The sequence below is a fragment of the Eurosta solidaginis genome, chromosome 4, assembly GCF_040869045.1.
Source record: "Eurosta solidaginis isolate ZX-2024a chromosome 4, ASM4086904v1, whole genome shotgun sequence".
NCBI classification, from domain to species: Eukaryota; Metazoa; Arthropoda; class Insecta; order Diptera; family Tephritidae; genus Eurosta; species Eurosta solidaginis.
Genome location: NC_090322.1, coordinates 163,093,193 through 163,110,588, shown reverse-complemented (window position 1 = coordinate 163,110,588; position 17,396 = coordinate 163,093,193). Strand labels below are relative to the sequence as shown.

At 36.0% G+C, this 17,396-nt stretch overlaps 2 protein-coding genes, 1 long non-coding RNA gene and 1 pseudogene across 5 annotated transcripts in view; 3 read left to right on the top strand and 1 right to left on the bottom strand.

Annotated features, from left to right (window-relative positions):
* The first annotated feature begins 1,163 nt into the window (after window positions 1-1,163).
* Window positions 1,164-3,333, top strand: LOC137248290 (uncharacterized; annotated as a pseudogene).
* Window positions 3,334-3,443: 110 nt separating this feature from the next.
* LOC137248291 (uncharacterized) lies at window positions 3,444-7,238 on the bottom strand. The gene is made up of 3 exons (XM_067779165.1): window positions 7,120-7,238; window positions 6,902-7,061; window positions 3,444-6,678 (listed from the first exon to the last, which is right to left on the bottom strand). The coding sequence occupies exons 2-3, from the start codon at window positions 6,943-6,945 to the stop codon at window positions 6,153-6,155; spliced, it is 570 nt and encodes a 189-aa protein (XP_067635266.1). The 5' UTR covers window positions 6,946-7,061; window positions 7,120-7,238; the 3' UTR covers window positions 3,444-6,152.
* A 431-nt stretch (window positions 7,239-7,669) lies between these two features.
* LOC137248289 (uncharacterized) lies at window positions 7,670-14,277 on the top strand. Its single transcript, XR_010952145.1, has 3 exons — window positions 7,670-8,417; window positions 8,490-8,717; window positions 13,803-14,277. It is a non-coding gene; the product is annotated as an uncharacterized lncRNA (long non-coding RNA).
* Window positions 14,278-15,086: 809 nt separating this feature from the next.
* LOC137250564 (vesicle transport protein GOT1B) overlaps window positions 15,087-17,396 on the top strand; it is a 31,552-nt gene continuing 29,242 nt past the window's right edge. For 2 of the 3 annotated variants that reach the window (XM_067783602.1, XM_067783601.1), the window contains exons 1-4: window positions 15,087-15,269; window positions 15,390-15,481; window positions 15,541-15,719; window positions 15,782-15,863. In XM_067783602.1, the coding sequence (XP_067639703.1) occupies window positions 15,245-15,269; window positions 15,390-15,481; window positions 15,541-15,719; window positions 15,782-15,863 (378 nt within the window). In that variant the 5' untranslated portion in view covers window positions 15,087-15,244. The remainder of the gene's footprint in view (window positions 15,270-15,389; window positions 15,482-15,540; window positions 15,720-15,781; window positions 15,864-17,396) is intronic. The other variant, XR_010953006.1, reaches the window with a different exon arrangement.

The following is a 17,396-nucleotide window of genomic DNA, read 5'->3' as shown; positions in this document are numbered from 1 at the left end:
AGTAACTTTTGCCGAAATTTGACGCTCGATTGCCGCTTAATGTGAATTACCAAAATATGTCGTACTGTGAAGCGCCACTACCGCTACATATCGCGCAGCGTAATGTGCGCCTGCCTCTAGAGCTTCCTCTACTATAGTTTTATAGGAAGATTTTTTTTTCCTTGAAAAAACTATAAAGTGGGGCCACCAGCACAATTTCAAATTTTGTGAAGTTTTCTAGCCCCGAACAAAATTTACATTTTCAAATTAAACATGTACATTTTCAAAGAGCAAAATAAAATCTGAGTATTCTATTTTCGTACATTTTATATAGAACTAACACTTGGTAATGAAAATCCAAACTTTAAAATCTTCAAAAAACACCTGTCCACCATGAACTTAAAAACTTTTTCTACCTAAAAATATTTTCCTATCAAAAAATTACATGACATATGAATAGCAATATCTGAAATATTTGTAATGATTCAACTAATTATTGAAGATTTCACTTAAATTTTCTGCCTTTCGAGATTTAATTATGTATGATAAAACTTGTGAGATTTAGCGTTAGATTCTTTCAGATGACTAGATCTCGAACAATGCTCTAAGCGTCGGCCCGGTAACGCTCAGAACCGGTAAATTTGTTATCGGAGTATTATGTAACCAAAAATCGTATAAAATTACAGCAAATACTGTGGTTAAACCCTGCAATAGAGGATGACTGCTAGTACAATTTGTGATCGGCCGCACCTATTGGATGGGGCGAAGCACTGCTACGAAGAGAAGAACAACTGATAGTACACTTGTCAAATTTGGAAGTTGTTTGAGATTTAAGGGGTTTCAAGGGTAATACCAAACTTCATAACTTAGCAGGTTCCTCCACCCAATTGTTATCCTTATCTAACCTAGGGGAATCCTGTTACAAATATGAATGTATTGTTACGAATTTACTGCAATTCCCCTTATTTGCAAACTTCTACTCTCGTTCGTATCGCTAAAATATTGAATAAATAACTCCAATATTCAATAATGCAAAATGGCCTTTATTAAAGTACTTCACAATAACACTTAAGCTGTAAACACAATGCCGAGCGACGACGATATACGCCGCGTCGGGCGATGACATTTTTCAAATTTACGCTCAGATATTTCGTCCAGTTAAACACAATAGACAGCGGCGGCGATATTTTCTGACATTTTCTGTCATTTCTTCGATGGAAAATAATTTCTTATATTAGTGACTATTTCTTGTGGGAAATGAATTCAATTTAAGGTCAGCATTAGCAGTATATACAAAAATGAATAACAGAGGCCGTTTGTTGAAAATTTTTAAAATTATAAACATCATTTTTGTAATGGTGAATATATATCGCGAGGTGTGCCAGCAGTTGAAGCGGCGATGGTGGGTGCGGCCAGTTAATCGTACAAGGAAGACTCTGAGCTTCCACGAAACTTCCTTCGCACAGTTGAAACTCTCAGATGAAGAACATTTCTTCAAGGCAACACGTATGAATGTTGCAAAGTTTAATGCGCTAGTGAATTTGTTACGAGAGCGGCTTCAACGTTTTTCCATAAGAGAACCAATAAGTGAAGAAATCCGTTTGGGTATCACTTTGATGTAAGTAACTTTATAAACTATATATCTGTGTAAAAATGGAGTTTCAACAGGTTCTTGGCACAAGGCTGTAATCCACAGTATTTAGCTTGGTCATATAAATTGGGTGTTTTTACAGTTAGGAAAATAATATACGAGACATGCGATGCAATTTGGCATGGACTACGCGAAATTTACCTTGCCCAACCAAATCAAACCGAATTGAAAAACATTGCAGACAGGTTTGCTCCAATTGAAGTATGGTATTTAGTAACTATATATACTCATATATTATATTTTGGACAGGTTCTATGCAAAAACTGGAATGCCCCATTGTCTCGGCGCGGTGAACGGCAAACATGTGAAAGTAGTTTGCCCCAAACGTAGTGGTTCACTATTTTTTAATTACAAAAAGACATTCAGTGTAGTTCTGATTGCAATATGCGATGATAGCTATACGTTTTGATTTGTAGACGTTGGTGCGTTGGGAAGCCAAAGCGATGGGGGAATTTGGCACGAAGTGTATTTGGTAACATGATTCTAAGAAACGACCTGGAAATGCCTCCCCCAGATAACCTTCCAGGTAAAATGTTTATAACAGATAAGGTTTCAGTTAATTGATGCCATATTTCAAGTAGGTACGGACCAAATATTTCCATATTTTTCGTCGGTGACAGCGCATTTCCTCTGAAGCCTAATCTCATGCGCCCTTACCTTTGTCACCCGCCAAACGAAATTATAACAAAAGGTTATCCTCCGTACGAGTGCACATTGAAAACACCTTTGGTATATTAGCAAATAGATGGAGAGTTCTTCATACAACGATTCACGCTGCTCTAGAAAATGTGGACAAAATTGTTTTATCAACTATAGTCTTGCACAATTATTTAATGCTTGACAGTAGTAGTGGATACTTCGATCTGAATAGAGCCAGCAGTGATGAAAATGGGAATTTCGATTGTGGACAACTTTCATCAAGAATGACATCTATTCAAATTGCTCATTCCAATCGATCAACAAATGAAGCATTTAGTTTGAGAGAGGAACTAGCGGAATACTTACTAGAAAAGCCAATGCGATCTGTGTGAAATCCGCAAACGTACGTTAAAATACCAATGCGGACATATGTAGCTACGTTTTTTATTTTACCAAATCTTATAATATTAAAAGTGAAGCTTTAAAATATACGGTAAACTAGGGTTGGAAAAATTTAAGTGCAGTAAAATGTCCTCTTATCCTACAGCTTTTGTATTAAGTTTGAATGAGCTGTCTTTCTTTTTACAAAACTTGTTTTCTTCTTTTTACTGATATGTTTTAGAGTTCCACTCTCATTTAGTCCTTATATAAAATCTCCTTTTTGTTGCCACCTGTCGATATGTACCAATTATTGGACTTCACTACCAACGGGAGCTAAAAAATAATAATATTAGCGTTTTCGGAGGGTGCCACCTACTTCTCAAGAGGGCCTGAATGGCTAATAAAATTCTTATAATTGGAAATTTGTACGGAAAATCATTTATTAACTAATCGAGTGACTATTCAAAACTATATTTTTCCACATAAGGTGTCATTTGGTGCTTTTTCCGAAATAATATTTAGCCTTGTTATGTATCCAGGCAATAAACGGTTTTCCTCAATTTAGAAAGAAACACACACATTCTAATTTATTATATGTATTTATTTACGTTGCTATATTAGCCTTTAAATTTTGTAGAGATAGTGTTAAATAATTATCTTTTATTTGTACTGAGGTTACTCATTCTTATCGCATTCATAGATCGTATATATATATATATATATATTGAAAATTATATATATATTGAAAATTATATATATATTGAAAATTTAGTATGCAGTATAATTCATTTTATCATTCAATCATTCAAAATGTAATATTTAGTATGAAATATGTTAATTTAAATGTTTTTAAAAATCTCTATAAAAATTTCCAAATATATATTGAAAATTTAGTATGCAGTATAATTCATTTTATCATTCAATCATTCAAAATGTAATATTTTTAGTATGTAATAAGTTTATTTAAATAAGTATTCTGTATTAACAGCAGCGAACAGAAAAATAGCAGTGGCAATCAAATTAAATACGCCAATTAAATCCCTTTTTTCCGATATTTGAAGAAAAAGCTTCAATGAATTTTGTTGCTAAAACTATGCAAACCATTCGCAAAAAGTTTACGAAAAATTCGAAAATTCGAGAGAATTTTACAAAAATTTCAAAGCTTTTATTAGAGTTCTCTGAATTTCTTTAAGTATGCAGCCTTGTAGTGCAATCAATTTTAGTCTAACAAAGTTATAGGTCTCTCGAAGGGTGTTTTAGATTTGCCTCTATACAAAACGTGAAACAATTACTTTTTTATATCCAAATGCGTGTCGGGAAAAAAGTTTCGAAAATCAATCCGAATTCTGAGAGACCTATAATTTTGTTAGGCTAAAATTGATAGGACTAGAAGGCTGCATACTCAAAGAGATTAAAAGAGAACTCTAACAAAAGCTTTGAAATTTTTGTAAAATTCTCTCGAATTTTCGAATTTTTTGTAAACTTTTTTGCGAATGGTTTGCATAGTTTTAGCAACAAAATTCATTGAAGCTTTTTCTTCAAATATCGAAAAAAAAGAATTTAATTGGCGAATTTAATTTGGTTGCCACTGCTATTTTTCTTTTCGCTGCTGTATGTCTTTACAATACACACACACACATTTACCATCAAGTAGTAAAATTTCATTACTCGAAGTAACATAATACTATGTTCAAACAGAAACATAAATTGAGGAAATTTCGATTTGAATTAAGTGCTGTTCATACAACTCGATTTAGCTTACACAATAGTAATTTGATAGCTGGTTGGCTCATCTCTACAGCAAGAACATACCTTTGTTCAGACTGTCAAAATGTGCGTGTTGGTATTAGGCGAATGAAATGGAATGAAAACATAAAACTTTGAAATTTTTGTGTGTTGTAAGAAAATGTGTTCAATGTTTTGGTTTCATTTTGAGTTTGCCATCTTCTTTTGACAATCCCTACTCCAGTGATATGAAAGACATAAAATCAGCTGATGAGATGAGCCAACCATATAGTTCAGCCATGCGCAACTGACGTTGAAATCTACTCAATAAACACACTTTATAAGGTTGTATTTGCAGTTTGAAACAATTTATTACGCAATTTTTTAAATTGGCAATTTATTATTACAATTTATTATATGATAAATTGCGTAATAAATTGCCCAAATGGTATAAGTTGCCAATTTGGTGCGTGTTTGAACCTAGTATAAAACTGTCAATTAATACGTCCAGTTTTGATTTGCATCTACTTTTATGGCAAAAATGAATTTTTTTCTCACAAAGGTCTATTGTAGCTGCTTACATAATTCAGCCATCTTACTTTAGCGCATTAAATTCGCTCCATACAAGTTTAGCAAAATATGTCTAATTAATTTCCAAACTTATATTTTAATCTATGCAACTATTCATAATTTTTGTACAGGATCTGTTATCCCTCAGAAAAATTATGGCATACTTCCAAACTAGCAAAGCAATAGCGAAAGTTACAAACGTTTCAGCATTTTCCTGATAAAACGCCCCAAAGTCCTAGATCGGCAATACATACAAACACAAAATACATTTTTATCATAAAAGGACCCATGCACAAATTAGAAGTTTTGTAGTATTTTTTGATAAGTTACGTAATTGCTTTATGAAACGAAATAAAACCTGAACTACGAAAAATAAAATTACCATGGATTAACTGCGTGAGCAAAAGTGTATGTGTATTAATAAAAAGTTTATAGGTTTGTTTAAAGGCTTAACTAGTCTAGTCTCTGAGTTGAATTACTTGAAAATTGTGCATCTAGCAAAAGTGAATGTATGAAGATGTATGTATATTTAGTTGCTATCAACTTTTAAATAAAATTTCAATGTTTTGCACAAATTTGAACTATAGAATATACGTTATTCAATACCGATAGGTTATTAAATTGCATACTTCAACGCTCGAATTTGGTCTCCATTCTCTGTATAAAGGCAACATATGACCCAAAATGGCATACAGTGCCGTCGGGAATAACTGGTATACATAAATATCGTTAGCTTAATTAACAATCCCCCTAACCAACAGACTTTTTGATACTGCATTTTTCGCAGACTTTGGTATATATTAAAAAACGCCCTGACAAAAAGTTTAAAGGGTTAGAACCATAGCCACTTTTGAAATGCCATTCTATGTTTTGTGAACGCGAAAATAAAATGTGATTCGCTACTCGTACAAATTTCAAATATGTTGGTTAGGTCCTTTGTGCATTAAGCTAACGATATGTCTGTAATGAGAGGTAAGCAGTCGCAACTCCACTTTTAGTCCAAATGGAACTAGTACCATTTTTCAATTTTATTATGGCTTCTTGACCTTCTGGCAAAAGATCTTAGATCAGATATTGTTGGTTGCCTACACTTCGAACTTTACGGTGTATTGCCATTGTCATTGTCATTGAGGTACTTGTTTTTCTCATTTCTCAAAATATATTTTTTGGACTTACGACTGTTTACCTATCAGCTAAAGACGTGAAATTATTGAACACTTGTCTTTCCTAGTTCTTCATAAACTAAAGCAACAACTTTCCTTTCAATATTGCGCACATTATTCTGTGACAAGTTGGCACTGGAAATTGTTTTCGCCAAGCTTTCAAACAAAAGCGAAGTTGAATCCCGTATTTTTTCCTGCTCAGGGGCACAAGCTATCTCTTGGATTGTTTTTGCGCATTCTTTTAGCACATCCTTGAAAACTGAAGTAACTTCGGCATCTGCTTGCTTTTTTGACTTCCGGTTCTTATTCTGAGCGACATAGCTTCTAGCTGCTTTATCATTTGAAGGTTTGGAATTCTCGTCAACTAACTGCGGTTCGTATACTATATACGGTTCGAAAGTAGCATCCATAATTGCATTTGGAGAATTGGAACAATCTGTCGAATTTTCGCTTATTTGCGATTCGTATACAATAAGTGGTTCACGATTTGAAGAGTTTGAGTAATCTGTTGACTTTTCATATACATCAGTATATTCGTTAATCATGCCAGGATCACAATTTCCAACAGTTCTAAAAAGAAAAAAATATGATTGATAATCTAATCTATTTTCTATTACATACATCCCATTCCCGATCACACTATATTACATATAGAGTATCACTGTACCAAATATTGTGGGAATTCTAACGCATCTTTTGATACCACTCCTGGAATTTTTAGACGTGTAGTAATTGTGAAATGTAATGAAAACCACTCAAACCCATCGCGGCAATATACATAACCCTGACTTACTTTCTTGAATCAGGATAGTCGTCTAAAAACTGCATTGCATTCATGTATTTCCAACTTTTTGTAGCACTTCCTGCGGTGCTCCCAGAAGGAGATAGCGCACAACGCTTACGCCTTTTATAAGTGTCTCGCAGACTTTTCCACTTTTTACGACATGTTTCTCCTAAAAAGGATACTTAAACATATGAGAAGAACCCACATCAAAACATATAAATACTTACCATCCAAGGTCAATGCTATGACAATATTTTCAAATACGACTGCTTTTTATTTAAATTTTTATAATATGAAGAACCAAGATTATATAAACAATCGTTTTCCTTAACTTTTTCTATGATATATTCACTTATATTTCTCAATTTTCAATTTGCATACAAAATTTTCACAAAATAATTTTACACAAACAGCTGATTTGACTATACTAAGGGTGACCATATGAAAGGACAAAAGAAGAGAGAAGAAGGAACTAATGACTTCACACAAAGAACTCACTGAAAAACTTTACTATAATCATGCAAATTAATTTATTCTAATCCAGAGTTTGGAAATGTATGTTTGTGCTTTTTAAAGAACGAGATAAATGTATTTTTAGTTTAAATTTAATGTGAGCATTGAAGCAATAAAGATATATGGTCACCTTTGGCATAAATTGTCGTCATCGCCCGGCGGCGACGATAAAATTAAATCTATCGTCGCAAAATGACGTCGCGTAAATTCCGCTCTTGGCGTTCATTGTGTTCACCTTCATGTAATTATGGGGATTCTATTTTTGACAAGACGATGTTCGTCGCGTTTATTTCGCGGCGTCAGGGCATTGTGTTTCAAGCTTTATACGACAATTTATTAATTATTCCGGCAAACATTTTAAAACGATGAAAAACTATAATTGTGGTAATTAAACTAAAAAACTAAAAAAGTGCTTGTGCTACGAGCTTTTAGGTGTGACGTGTGTTAGCTGTTTAGGCACTTCTAAATTAACCTGGCGCATTAACTAGAGGCAGCCAAGTCCTCTTGCCACCAATTGGAATTGGAAGATTCGATTTCCAAAACTAAAAAAGGTAACGTTATCAAGACAGTGCACAACCTAAACAAAGGTGGTATCAAAAGACGAGTGCCGAGATCCGTTTTTAGAACCTGAAAGTTGTATAGAATCGACGGGATGGCCTAGAAGGTTTCAGGTGGTCATACTAAATCGCTCCCGGGGAGTGTCCTTATCGCTACAACCAAAGCAACATTATTTACTCTCTGCTTTTCATTCATACGAATGTGTATTTTTAAATAATAAAAAAAATGTTATATTATTCTAATCTCTGCCGGGGTGCGATTCAGCTCAGGATATGCCAAAATATTAAGAAACCTACAATTAAATGTAGATTCACGTGTCATTTGCCAATGATTTACCGGTAAACAAGGTACTTTCCACAACCAACATGCTTTGGAATACGGTACAAAATTGGTTGGATGTATTTTCCCAAAAAAGGGTGGAACTACGCATCCTGGTTTGCCAGTATTTGCTTCGGTAATTTATATTGATTTGTATTGATTAAAAATTGCAATAGTAGATAACGTAATGTGAATTAAAATTGAATAGGTAGCCGAAGCAAAAAATGCAACTGATCCGCATGCAACTGTTGTTTATGTGCCGCCACCGGGAGCTGCTGCTGCTATCATAGCAGTATTACAAGCACGACATTTCTTTGATTGGTTGCATAATCGAAATTGTGCCCTAACATGATATGGATCGCGTTAAGCACGTGTTAAAGCAAAATAAATCTCGTCTAGTCGGGCCCGATTGTCCAGGATCATCGCACCAGAAAGGGTAAGTAAATTGCCTACCATATTAAATATATAAACAACATGTATGAATTTGTTAGTGATAAAAAAAAATTTTAGTAAATTTTGCTCTTTTCATTACTGATTCAAAACGTGGGAAGTTATATATGTAGCATTCCATGGAGAATGGTAAATTTTAACAGACTTTTGCATTGCGGTCATTATTAATATTCAATCCCTAGAAGGTTCAATGTAGTCATATCAATAGGTCCGGAGATGGTCGGGTTAGTACCTCAATGTATTAAATGTGGGAATGCACTGGCCATGGTGAGCCCATAAACTTAGCCCTACGTTTTGAGATTGCTTCGTATTCTTGTAGGATATGGTCCGCCGTCTGCTGATCGATCACAAAATCGGCATGTGTTATTCGATAGTATGCCCACTTTCTGCATACGGCTACTCAGTCTATAAAGCCCTGTAAGAAAGCTCTTGGGATTCTTCGGTTATCTTTCGATAGGTCTATTATTGCCCTGTAGCGACTTGTGCTATAACTTCCTAACAGTAACTTAGGTTGTCTCAAACCTGGCGTATTGCTCCAGTGTTCCTCTCTCTTTTCCCCCCTTCTAATAAATGCCCTGTGAGCCAACTGACAGGAACGGCTCGGGATCGATTGGTCATGCAGTTCCTGCCTCTCTTTCCGGATTGTCCGCCTGCTCTTGTTGTAGCAGTGCTTCGCCCCATCCAATAGGTGTGACAGATCACAAATTGTCATCAATGTCCTCTAACGGGAGTCCAAGGAAACAGAGTTTCAACAGGGGTGGACCATAATGAGAGGAGTGTTAGAGGCGTTGATTCCACAATACAGCTACAGAGATGGTTGGTGTCATGTGGGGACACATTATAAGCAGGACATATGTTTTGTATGTCGGGGTTGATTCTGGATAGGTAAGAGTTTAACCTGTTACAGTATCCAGATCGAAGTTGGGCTGGAGTGACTCCCGTTTCCTTAGGGAGAGTGCGTTCCTACTCTGCTAGTTTTTTTCTTTGAGTACAGGATTCACCGGGCAATTCCTGGCATAGAGGTCCGACGCCTGTTTGTGGAGTTCTCTCAGGACCTGCTTGTGTTTTTCAGCTTCATACGGCTGTGTTCTCAGGTGCCGTATTTTCTCATAATGTAATGAGGGCGTGAACAACAAGAAGCCACAAAAATTTGTAAAAGTTACGAGGACGTCGGGTCTTGGGATCAAGCCCAGAGCAACCTGTCCGATGCAACCATCCCTTGCACGTGACACACTGATAAGAGTATGACCGTCCTAAAAAGATTATTTTCCGGCAAACGCAGCAAAACCATTTCTCATGACCGGGGTCAGGAGAAGGACACGGATTGGGTTCGATACCTTCCCGGAGGAGGAGAATATGGCGCAGACCCGCTGCATGGATCTGCTGGGAGGATGATAATTTGTGGGAGGGCCGCAACAAACTAAACACTAGAGTCCGCCTGCTCATTACCCTGTACTCCCCTGTGGCCTGGGACCCAGTGCAACAGTACTACGTTGTGCACCCAAGGACCAGTGCTGACTTTATTTCGAACGCCACAATTGCCTTTAGTGGGGCCTGACTGTCTGACTGAGTATGGCAATTGTTTCATTGGAGTATCAGCGCTGAAGGTTCAGCTTAGAGCACCAACATATGGCGAATACTTCCGCTTGAAAGCTGCTCGTATGTGCTTTTAGAGGTACTGATATTTTGGCTCTGGGTCCGGAGACTCTGGCTTCAATCCCGTCTGGGGTCTTCGAACTAGCGTCTTCGAACTAGGGCCGTAGAGAGAAAATCCGGGCCCGGGACTAAAAAAATTTACGGGCCCCCTATAAAAAATCCACTAATACATTTGATTAACGTGAATTAATGACGTTTCATTCATAAATCATTATTGATGGATTACATAAAAAAAAAATGTTTGCCACATCAACTAAATGATTTTTGGCTAAGAGCTGACAATAAAATTAACACAGAATATTTACTATTTGTTTTATTTTATTGTAACGTAGAAATAAAATTCTCTTTTAACAGCCACATCCCACTCAGCATGTAGGTGATTAAATTTTGAATTTCCCTACATTTCAATACAATTTGATTACTCTTTCTGACTAAATAATGAGTTATCATACAACTGAACAAAAGAAATAATCAAATATGAATACTTTTGATGATCAAAAACTGAATATAGTTTTTCAATCACATTTTGGAATCATATTTGAATCAAATATGATTACTTTAGGTGATCAAAAATTTTAATCACTTTTCATTCAGCTTTCTGAATCTTTTCTGACAATCTTTGTTGACTGAATAATGAATTTTATACTTGTTAAAATTTTACTTTTCATTGAAAATCTTATTTTTTCACTTACACACATTTTTTCAATCATGATTCATGAAGTTCAGAAAAAATATGTATATAAAATTTTTATTGTTAAGACATTCTTCAAGACAATGTAATGCAAATGCTGATCTTGCCCGAAGGTTTCCCCAACCATTTCTCCACCTTCGGTTTCCCAGAAAAAACATAAATAGTTGGACAATACAAAAGTTGTGAACTATTTGAACCCCAGGTAAGTGAAACTCTCTTGACATATGTACCTGGATATGGCTTCAACATCCCGTACCATATCGTATTTTAAGATGTTGACAATCACAGCTGATGCTCACTTCCGCATGCTTTCTTCCCGTGATGAAATAAGATTAGCATGTAGTATCTTATTTTGTATGAGATATGAAGAATAAATGTATGATAATCGCATTCAAAAATGATTCAAAAATCTCAACCAAAATGATTGAAATATGTTCACGAATATGATCAGAAAATGACCGTGAAAAGCATTCAAATATTACTCTAAAACAATTAAAGCCCAATTTTACAATGATATCAGATATGAACAAAAAGCGTTTCGAAATATGAATCATAAATGATTATTCAAGAATAATCACATTTATGGTACATTTTTCTCCCGAAGATACGTTAATTTTCGGACAGAAAATGCTTTTAAATTTGAACGTTTTTAATCATCTGGGGGTATGATATTTGAATATTTTTTGATCAAAATTTTCAAAAAATGCTGGCTGGGATATTATTTCAAATAATCTTTTCTAGTTATTTGGTAACATTTTCATACATTTGTCCAAAATTCTATATAAAATTTCTTTCCACTTTTGAATTTCAGTGATTAGCTGTTCATTGATAAGTGTATCAATTGTAGCCTCCTTTCGAATTAGGTTTTGTAAAGATCGCCATTGAATATAACATTTAATGTGATCTTCAGTATTTTCGTGTGATGGCAGTTTAGCTTCTTCCATACCTGGAATTTCGAATATTCGCCAGGACAACAAATTTTAGGTCGATTTAAAGTATTGGTGCTTAACAGACGACATGGTAAGCAATAAAAAGCATTGCTACTGGCACTCCACACCAACCAGTGACGCCCCACTTTCTCTCCATTTTGCAAGATTCTGTTTAACAACGAGGTAGGAAATGCCTCGTCATGACAATCACGTGGAAAAATAACAGGGCGCTTTTGATGACCTCGACGAATTATTTCGTTGACTTCTTCAGATCGCAAAAACTCATTATTCACGGTACCGATATCGAAACCGTTTAAATAATCTAGACTTTGATACAGAGTTGGTGGTATTGTTGGAAGGCTTTTTGAAGATGAACCTTCATCAGTGTTACCACGAAAACTTTACGATTTCGGATTCATGTAAACATATATTTTTGTTTGATGTTTTTATTGTCTCCTCACTGTTCGAGGGACCAGGTAAAAAATCTTTATCAATATTCGTTGCTTTGAAATTCGGCTTAAAATTTCCACATGGTACAACTAAAGACTCTCCTGTTAAAAAAAATGTCTTAGTACCTCTAAATCGCGGGCCCTCCGAGAAATACCGGGCCCCCTGAGAAATATCGTGCCCTGCGCTTGCCAGGCTAAGGCTCCAGCTATTAGGAGTGATAAAGCTGTCAGATCTAGAAGCAGCAAGTGGCTTAAGTCCTAGGAAGCTTCTAGTATTTGTCAAGAGGACGGAGTTTTTTTATAACATAGGTCCTGGTTCTTGATAGGGTTTTCAGCTTGGTCGTAAAAACAAACTTCTGGTAACACTACGGACTCATTCAGTCTATGTGAGATCCTCATGAACCGGCCACTTCAACCTAACCTATATTTGGTGTTTTGGTTTTTACTTTAGAATCTACCGGTTATGTAAGCGATGTCAGCTAACTAAGCGCCTTCAAATGTAGATCCATAAGGAACATGAGGTCGCCAGAGGCTCGGCTGTTAAAGAAACAGGATTCGCCACGGGTAGGTGACGTTGACAATTGGGTTGGAGAGGCTATATATTGCGCTGGCAACCCATTGAAAGGATTGCGCTACAAAACCCCTTGAATCAATTTGGTATTTTAGTCGCCTCTTACGACAGGCAGAGCTACCACGGGTATTCTCTAAGCCCACTAACCCGCTGGAGCCGTCGTGCCTGGTGTTGTTGGGTGAGCGGCCAGGCAAGGCAGTAGGGTACACATGCACCATTCAGGAGGATACCCTCGCTGAGCCCAGAAAATCTGGGAAAATTATATGTACTGCTCAGATGCAGCAAACGAGTATGTTATGTATTGGCATATGATAAACTTGCAGACAACCAAACGTTTACTTTCCTGTCCAAAAGGGAATTGGTGATCGGCACTGCTGCTAAAGAAGAATAGACGTAGTCATATCAATTCGTTCCCGGGTTACTCGGGGAAATCAGTCTTAGCAGTACTTTGCCCGTTTCAATTTGCACATCCATTCAAAGAACTTCGCATAATGGATTAAACAGTCATCTGCATTTATTCGTTTTTGTTTTTGTAGCACGCCTAATTTACTATCTATTACCCCAACATCTATCAATTATGCCTTGTTATAATCTTCGGGTACCCCCGCTACAGGAAGATGCCTTGGCATGGTGGAGGTTCACTTGAATTTACTTTACAGGTCCTGATTCTGGTTATCTGAAATCCCCTTGAGTATCTTGTATTTATTAAGCACTTCCGGTTATATTAAAAACTTATTATCTATCCTTACTGATATTCGTTTCTTTTTCATTCTAGGTAATTCGATTTGACGATGTGGGCATAGCAATATTCTAGCTGTGGCTGTAAGAACGTACATTTGCTCAAACTACAAGAAAACTGCGACGACTGTCCCTCGGCCTTTTTAGTATCACATATAAGGCCCTACCACGCATATTATGGGAAAGGGTCAAGTTCAAAGGCTCAACATCACCTGCAAATCGACTTTGATAGCACGAAATGGGGCTGCATATATTCCGGTATTATATCTACAACACTCATATCTATGCAAACTGATACTAACAACACCACCCGCGCAGGAAAAATTGAGCACCATCAGTGTGAGCTTCGAAACTCAAAATGGTTTCAGAAAGGGCACGACTACGAATGAGTTTATGTCTTTACATATGTAGTTTGTACATATAAATATGCACATATGTAAGGTTCACTAGAAAATTAAGGAAATTATTTGTAAAAACCATTGTATACATAATTTATTCATAATTAAATATTATTTAAACAAAAGGGACGCGTTTCATTCATATAAAAAGCGAATTGACAGAAGGTAACCGGTACGGGTAACCGATAGGCCAGTTACCCGTGTTGTTGTTGTTGCATATGTTTGGTTAGCGATAACGAAAACATACCTAATGAAGTACCTTAAAAATGTAAATAACATCGAGCGAGAAGGAATGTCGAAAACACAATAGGTAAGAGCGAGAAAGCGAATCACACGTACACTATTTTGAGAGAGCGCATGCGTTACCTTTTTCACGACAGCAATGTAAAAGTCATTAAGACGATAATTGGTGACCAAGTTATTGGTAACGATTAAGTAATCGATTAGGTAACGGGTACCTGTCTTGTAGGGCAGTATTCTTGTAGGGTAGTTGAGCCATGAGTGGTACCAACCATGGCGGAACGATACAAGGTGGCAGCATGGGACAGCTGATTATGAACTTTTTTATTTGATTTGATACATCAACTTCCAGTGCATTACGATTTTGACATTTGCCCATCGAATTTACAAAAACAAAGCACAAGGAACTTTTATTTATGTTTGTAGGCATGTCACCATGCTGCCACCTTATATCGTTTCGCCATGGTACCAACTCAAAAGTGGTTAGCTGTAAAAAAATCTACTACAGAAAACGAAATGAACAGAACTGAACAACAACAACAGAACTGCTATTCGAACCAGATAAATATCAGGATCACAACGTTTTTGCATGTTAAATTTCTATCCGCATCTAGTTCACGCCTCATTGGAACGTAGTTATTATATCAATCAGCTGATTTCCAGACGTCACTCTTTCATGGTTCCACCATGGATACAAAACTTGACATACCAAACAGCTGGTCGCACAACAAAAAACGAAAATCGGTTTACGTGGAAGAACCAAACAATCCGAAATTAAATGCTGAATTAACTTATTCAGTTTATTTCCAAGTATTAGAACTTTAAATACAAAATTCGAATAATGATCGAAGTTACAGATTTACAAAGTTAGTACTGTTTCACATTGCGGATAAAAATGCTCTCATCGATCGTCCTCTAGTTCATGTTTTTTCAAGTGCAGTTTTGTATTCATTTCCATTATTTTTTTTATTGCATATTTTTTGTAGAAATCGGCATAGGCCTGGCTGGTTTTGGTGTTTCATTCCTATTTTTGGGTGTGCTATTTCTGTTCGACAAAGGATTGCTAGCCATAGGAAATGTGAGTATCCTAAAAATAATTCCATATTTGATAAGGTAGTAATTTGTTTTTACTTACAGCTACTATTCCTTAGCGGCTTAGCTTGTGTTATTGGCGTACAGCGTACGTTTCGTTTTTTCTTTCAAAGGCACAAGGTTAAAGGTACCACAGCATTTTTTGGTGGAATATTTGTGGTTCTGCTCGGGTTTCCAATGATCGGTATGGTGATTGAACTGTACGGATTCTTTGTGTTGTTTAGGTATGTGGTGATTTTGCATCATTTAGATATAGTATTTATAAGGTGGTTTTTTCAATTTTCAGCGGATTCTTTCCCGTTGCAATCAACTTCTTGGGCCGAGTGCCGATATTTGGCTCCATTTTGAATGCACCTTTTATACATAAGGTAAGTACTGTAGGTTTAATTAAAGATAACGCTGTCGTGGCGCACCACAACTTGGAGGTGAAGCTTAGCTTCTGAAAGGGTTCCCCTTCTTAAATTGAGAAATTCAACTTATAAATTAACAACACGCTTGTTTTGTCAGTGGCAAGAACCAAATTTTACAGGCATTTTCTCCTGGTCTTATTACTATGCCCGTTTAGCGATTTAGTTATCAATGTTGCGTATGTTGAGATAAAGTATGCCCCAAAGTCTGCAGTATGTTGCATGCTGGGGAAAAGTGTAGCCTAAAGTCTCCAGTATATGGCGGCCGCCGTGGCACTATGGTGCTCCGCCTACCACACCGAAGATCCTGGGTTCACGCCCCGGAAAAAGCAACATCAGCGGGGCCGCCCCTCGGCAGTGTTTGGCAAGCACTCCGAGTGAATTTTTCTGCATTGAATAGCTCTCAGTGAAAACTCATCTGCCTTGCATAAAAATCTTTAGAAAAAGTTTTTTTTCCAAATTTTCTAAACGGAGTCGTCCCTCGGCAGTGGTTTGGTAAACACTCCGAGTGTATTTCTGCCAAGAAGAGCTCCTTAGCAAAAATTCAGCTGCAGACATATGTTTCTGCCTCTTATTGTAGCAATAAGGAGACGCCAAAGTTTCAGGGAGTTAGATTAGATTAGATTATTTATTTATTACAGCCTAATTCGTAAATTTGAAAATATTACAGTTTTTTATCTTATAGCTAAGGTTTTACAATATTCATATAATTTTGTTTTAAATACTGTTATTTGGTTGCAACTTTTTATATCCATAGGCAGATCATTGTAACTTTTCAGACCCTTGTAGAAAATGTTCTTTTGATCAATTTCAGTTCTAAAAAACTGCAACTTGAAATTATGTTTGCTCCTCGTATTTATGTTGTGAGTTTGCTCAACTAATGCTATATTTTTATTTAAATACTCAGGTACATTTCAATTTTTGATATTAAATATGAATTTCATGGAGTGGAAAAAAATCTTTTATTTCACACTTAACCAGTCTAAAGTCTTCAACATGTCAGCCGTTTGTGTATCTCTAGGTTTCTGAAGAATAAATCTCATGCATCTATTTTGAAGCTTTTGGAGCTTGTCTACTTCTTTATCCGATATTATGAATAGAATGGCGAAGTGCGGTTCTATAACTGATTTATATAAGATTATTTTGTACTTTTTCTGAATGAATTTAGTTGTTCTCTGCATCACTCCTATTTTATTAGCAACTTTTTTAATTGTATAATTTATATGATCTTCAAATTTGAGTTTATTATCAATTATTATTCCTAAGTATTTTATACTGTTAACTCTTTGTATGATTTCATCATTTATTTTTAGCTCGGCTATATCCTCCTCATTGATATTCCTCCTTGATATTATCATATATTTAGTTTTATTTATGTTTAGTTTCAGTCTATTACCACACAACCATTTATACAAGTTATTTAGTTCATGTTGCATTTATCGATGTTGGCGGACCTTTGCCGCACCCGGTACATTTAAAAACAACACCATTAAA